Source organism: Rhincodon typus, chromosome 30, assembly GCF_021869965.1.
Source record: "Rhincodon typus isolate 14 chromosome 30, sRhiTyp1.1, whole genome shotgun sequence".
In the NCBI taxonomy this organism is placed as follows: domain Eukaryota; kingdom Metazoa; phylum Chordata; class Chondrichthyes; order Orectolobiformes; family Rhincodontidae; genus Rhincodon; species Rhincodon typus.
The window spans coordinates 37,924,991-37,930,913 of NC_063361.1; the positions used below are offsets into that span (position 1 = coordinate 37,924,991).

General features: G+C 44.9%; 1 protein-coding gene across 1 annotated transcript in view; it reads right to left on the minus strand.

The window, feature by feature from the left end:
* Window positions 1-571: 571 nt before the first annotated feature.
* The window catches only part of cntnap1 (contactin associated protein 1), a 25,439-nt gene continuing 20,087 nt past the window's right edge, over window positions 572-5,923 (minus strand). Inside the window, exons 15-17 of the mRNA XM_048614436.1 lie at window positions 2,407-2,574; window positions 1,303-1,521; window positions 572-825 (exon numbers count right to left, since the gene is read on the minus strand). Of these exons, the coding sequence (XP_048470393.1) occupies window positions 572-825; window positions 1,303-1,521; window positions 2,407-2,574 (641 nt within the window). The remainder of the gene's footprint in view (window positions 826-1,302; window positions 1,522-2,406; window positions 2,575-5,923) is intronic.

Below are 5,923 nucleotides of genomic sequence, written 5' to 3' on the forward strand. Positions count from 1 at the left end.
ACCTGCCCCAGCCCCACCCTTCCTCTCTCTATTTATTTCTGAGCTCCCTTCCCCGTCACCATTTCTGAAGAAGGGTCCCGACCCGAAATGTCAGCTTTCCTGCTCCTCTGATGCTGCCTGGCCTGCTTTGTTCCTCCAGCTCCACAAGGTATTGTCTCTTGAAAACATATCACTGTTCCTTTACTGTCTCTGGGTCAAATTCCTGAAATTTGTGCCCTAAAGGCACTGTAGGTCTCCCTACAGCACATGGACTGCAGCAGTTCAAGAAGGTAGTTCCAGCACCATGGACAGTGGTTGGACATCGGTACGTGGTAGTTTTTGTGATGGAGGCATCCAATGTTTCTGACAGGATTGTTATGGGGTGATTGGAAAGAGAGGGAACAGCACACAGACAACTGATCAAAGGAACAGCTAACATGGAGAAAAGGAAGGCAAGTTGGATGATCAATATTTTAGTTGGAATAGGGATGAAAGAGCAGGGGTGGGTCTCATAGACTATATGAAATCAGAGGGGAAAATGAAGGGAGATAAGTGAGGCAACTAGAGAAAGATACAGAATAATACAGTCAGTTTAGAAGCCAGTACCTTTATGGCAGTACATCCCATCAAAGGCGCTGGAATTACAGTCACAGCTGTATGTGCTATATCGCTCAACGCATCTGCCTCCATTCTGACACAGTACCCCAGTACTGCCGCATTCTCCCACACAGCCTGCATTCACTCCCTCTGTAAGGTTAGCTTCCTTCTCCAGGTTCAGGATTACTCCATTCATTCGGAGACCACGCAAGCAGCCAAAGAATGCGTTCAGCCGATACTCGGCAGCTCCTGTCACATTAAACAACAAGAGTTTTAGCAGGAGTTGGCAGGAAGATGTGGACTGAGAGAGATACATACAAACCACTTCCCAGACACAGGTTGTAATAAAGTTAAAGAAAAGATGCCTTCAACATTAAGCCCTTACTAAAGGGTCTCAAGCAACAAAATGAAACTTTGTCATTTTATTTCTATGAACAAGATCAAATGTTTGGAATAGAGGATGGTTCTGAACAAAACCAACCTTATTAACAAAACTTGCTAACTTGTTGCTTTCACACAGGGCAAAGATTACATTCCACCAGATAACTGCTGATCACACCCTCACAAATCCAGACAATTCCCCAGCTCAGGAACATTAAAATCTCCTCCCAACGCCACTCAAATCCACACAGTGAGAGTTTCAATTCCAATTCTCAGAATGGAATCCAGTCATCAGCTGCTAAAAACTGGGCAGGCGCTGGGTGCCAAATTGATTTTGAGACTTACCCACAAACAATGGCCTGTCCAGCTTCAGGGATACATAGCTCTGTGGTGGCGCCTCTCTCAGTCGCCAAGGTGACTCATCCAGCCGTAGACGGGCAAACTTCACATTGATCTCCGCCTCCAGGAAGTGCCAAGTGTCATCATTCAGAGGGGTCTCTGACTCCACCTGTAGCTCCTCCGGGCCATCACCCACATCAAAGGAGAATGCAACCACCATCTCTGCTGCAAAACGCCAGGGTAAGGTGTCAATGACTGAACGCCAGGGTAAGGTGTCACTGACTGAACATTGCGATAGATGGGTGGGTTGGGGGGGCTCAAATGATGAACCTTTAGTTCTGGAGGTCACCTGTTGATCCTGTGGGTCACAGGGCCACAAGCTTAGCAGACTGAAATCCATTCACTGATCTCAGTGGCAAATGATTTTCAGAGACTTACAAGTATTTTACTATAAATCTACAGTTTGGCACAAACACCAGTTTTCACCTTTCCCTTCTGATGTCTTTCTTTGTTCAGAAGCCAAGCCCCACTGGGAAGAGCACAGCTTTTTTATTTAATAAACCAATTATCCAAATTTCAAAAAGAGAAAACACTGCCCACAAGGAGCATGGTAATAAAACCAAAATGGGGAAATCGGAGGGGAGGGGAGGGGAGGGGGCAATTAAATCCAAGATGGGGTTAGCTGAAAGGGGGGATAAGGCACCCCAGACCCCACAGGACCCACCTAAGAATTTAGTTCCTCTTCTGATGCCCATGTTTCAAATGAAAATAAGTTACAAACACTACCCACCAGAGGCATTATTACAAAAAAAAGGAGGAAGGGAATTTTTCTGTGCAGAGATGCTATTGCACACCTCTGAACTTTTTTTAACCACTCTTAACATTTGAGTTTCTAATTTACAGAACAATTTACAGGCACAGCCAGTTCCCTGGGGTAAGAGGTCCCACGCTGATTAAATCTCTGGGAAAAGGGGACATGGGGAACAGGGCACTTGGGAGTTCAGAGGCTCACTCTGTATTTTTCATTGGTCAGTGTTTTGTTTTTATAATCCAATTTTGCTGAAGCGCTTTTCATTTTCCCAAACTATAATTTCAAATAATAACACTCACATTTCAGTTCCAGACGGATGAAATTTCTGTATCCAGAATTCTCCAGAAAGACACCATGAGACGATGTGGTCTTGAAATAGAGTGAGATGTCAGCACTAGGCCCGGGATTGAAGCTCGGGAATTGAAGGTAATTCCCTGAAACAAACGAGGCCGTGTTCCAGGAACCGCCTGTGGAGAAGGAAACAGTAGCATCAGTAACATCACGCCATGCCCCCTCACACACACGCCACCCCAACACATACCCCATTTCCACCCACCCCATAAGATCATAAGATATAGGAGCAGAATTAGGCCATTCGGCCCCTCAAATCTGCTTCACCATTCGATCATGGCTGGTACGTTTCTCAATCCTATTCTTCTGCCTTCTCCCTGCTTCATCCCCTTCCGCCTTCTCCACACTTTATCCCCTTTCCCCCTTTCTAATCAAGAACTTATCTATCTCTGTATTAAAGACAGTCAATGACTTGGTCTCAACAGCCCTCTGCGGCAATGAGTTGCACAGATTAACCACCATCTGGCTGAAGAAATTCCTTCTCATCTCGGTTCTAAAGGGTCATCCCTTCACTCCGAGGTTGTGTCCTCAGAGTCTAGTCTCTCCTATTAGTGAAAGCATCTTCTCCATGTCCATTCTACCCAGGCCTCTCAGTATTCTGTAAGTTTCAATCAGATCCTCCCTCATCCTTTTAAACGTCAGTGCGTACAGACCCAGAGTTCTCAATTGCTCGTCATAAGATAAGCCCTTCATCCTTGGGATCACTCTTGTAAACCTCCTCTGGACACCCTCCGAGGCCAGCACATCCTTCCTAACATATGGGGCCCAAAACTGCTCTCAATATTCCAAATGCAGTCTGACCAGAGCCTTATACAGCCTCAGCAGTACATCTCTGCTCTTGTGTTCTAGCTCTCTTGAAATGAATGCTAGCATTGCATTTGCCTTCCTAACTACCAACTGAACCTGTATGTTAACCTGAAAAAATTCCTGAATGAGAATTCCCAAGTCCTTTTGTGCTTCAGATTTCTCAAGCCTTCCCCACTTAGGAAATAGTCTACAGCTCTATTCTTCTAATCAAAGCGCATAACCTCACACTTTCCCATGTTGTACTCCATCTGTCACTTCCTTGCCCACTCTCCTAGTCTGTCCAAGTCCTTCTGCAGCCTCCCCATTTCCTCAACACTGTTCCCCCACACCTCTTTGTGTCACCTGCAAACTTAGCAACAATGCCCTCAGTTCCTTCATCCAGATCATTTTTTTTTTCATTCATTCACAGGATGTGGGCATCATTTGTCAGGGCAGTTGAGGGTCAACCACATTACTGTGGTTCTGGAGTCATATGTAGGCCACACAATAGCAGTTTCCTTCCCTAAAAGACATGACTGAACCAGGTGGGTTTTTTTCAACAATTAATAATGGTTTCATGGTTATCATTAGATTTCTAATTTCACATTTGTTTTTACTGAATTCAAATTCCACCATCTGTGTGGCAGGATTTGAAGTGGGGTCCCCAGAACATCTCTTGATTAATAGTCTAGCAATAATACACTAGACCATCACCTCTCCTTAAAACGTAAACAGTTGTGATCCTAACAGAGACCGCTGCGGAACTCCACTAATCACCGGCTGCCATCCTGAAAAATACCGCTTTATCCCTACTCTTTGACTTCTGCCAGTCAGCCAATCCTCTGTCCATGCCAATGCCTTGCCCCTAACACCATGGGCTTTTATCCTATTTAGAAGCCGCCTGTATGGACTTTGTCAAAGGCCTTCTGGAAATCTAAATAAATCACATCCACAGGCTCTCCTTTATTTAACTTTTTTGGTACCTCAAAGAATTCTAACAGATTTGTCAGGTGTGACCACTTCTAAATACTCCACAGTCTCATCCTCAATGATGGACTCTAACATCTTACCCCTAGCAAGGTCAACCTAACCAGTGTATAATTTCCTATCTTCTGCCTCCCTTCTTAAACAGGAGTGTTACATCAACCTTCTTCCAGTCCTCTGAGACCCTTCTTGACTCCAGAGATTCCTGAAGGACCAACAATGTCTCTGCAATCTCAGCTATCTCCTTCAGAGCTCTGGGATATAGTCCATCTGGTCTGGGTGATTTATCCACCTTCAGACCTCTCAGCTTCCCTAGCACCTTCTCCTTTGTGACGGCCACCACACTCACCTCTGTCCCCTGACTCTCTTGAAGTTCTGGTATGATGCTGGTGTCTTCCATCCTGAAGACTGATGCAAAGTACCTGTTCAGTTCCTCTGCCATTTCTTTGTTCCCCATTACTACTTCCCCAGCTTCATTTTCCTGCAGGCTAAAGTTCAATTTTGTCTCTCTTTTCCCTTTTATATGTCTAATAAAAATTCTATCTATCTTCATTTTTATTACAAGCTAGCTTACTAGCAAATTTCATTTTCTCCCCCCAAATTGCTTTGCTCGTTATCATCTGCTGGTTTTTAAAGACCTTCCCAAACCTCTTGCCTCCCACTCATCCTCACCACATTGAATGCTTTTCCTTTTCCTTCTATGTTGTCCCTGGCTTCCCTTGTCAGCTATTGTTTTCGCATCATTCCCTTAGCATGTTTCTTCTTCCTTGGGATGAATTTCTTCTGTACCTCCAAAATTAGCCCAGAAACTCCTGTCAATGCTGCTCCACCATCTTCCCTTCTAGACTCCCCTGCCAATCAACTCTATCCAGCTTCTCCCTCATGTCTTTGTAGTCGCCTTTACTCAATTACAATACCCTTACATTCTACAAATACCTTTTCTGCAGGTCCACTACCAACCTGACTTTCCTAGACCACCGATATATTGAAATCCCCCATGATTATTGGAATGGTGCCTTTCTTCCAAGCCCTTTTGTTTCTCTGGATTTATTTTCTTCCCCACATCCTATGCCTGGAGTCCTGTACATAATTACCTCTAGGGTCATTTTCCTTTTGAGGTTCCTCACCCTACCCATTCAGATTCTACGCCTTCCAACTCTAAATTGACAACAAAAAGTGATATAATTTCATTTCTAACAAGGCTCTCCTGCCCATCTGCCCATCCTTTCGATGGGATATGCATTTTTGGATATTTAATTCCTAGCCCTAATCCCCTTGCAGCCATATCTGTGTGATACCCACAACATCGTACCTGCCAATTTCAATCTAAGCTACAAGCTCATTTACCTTGTTTTGTATACAAAGTGCATTTGAATACAACACCCTCCGAACTGCTTGGACAGCCACCTACTTCTCCTAGTTGTCTCGTTATCCGCTGGGCCTGCTGTTAGATTGCTGACCCTTTCCACACTCTTTCTCCTATTACTGGTTTTGGAAATTTAAATAACCTCGACTGAGCCCTCCCCCACTTAACTTTTTCCATAATTTTCCACGCAACTGAACCACTACTTTGTTTAAATTCCACACCCTTCCCCTCGCCCTCCCCCCATACCCACTCCCTCCCCCATCCCACACCCTCCCTCTCCCCCATACCCACACCCTACCCCTCTCTCCCCCATACCCACACCCTACCCC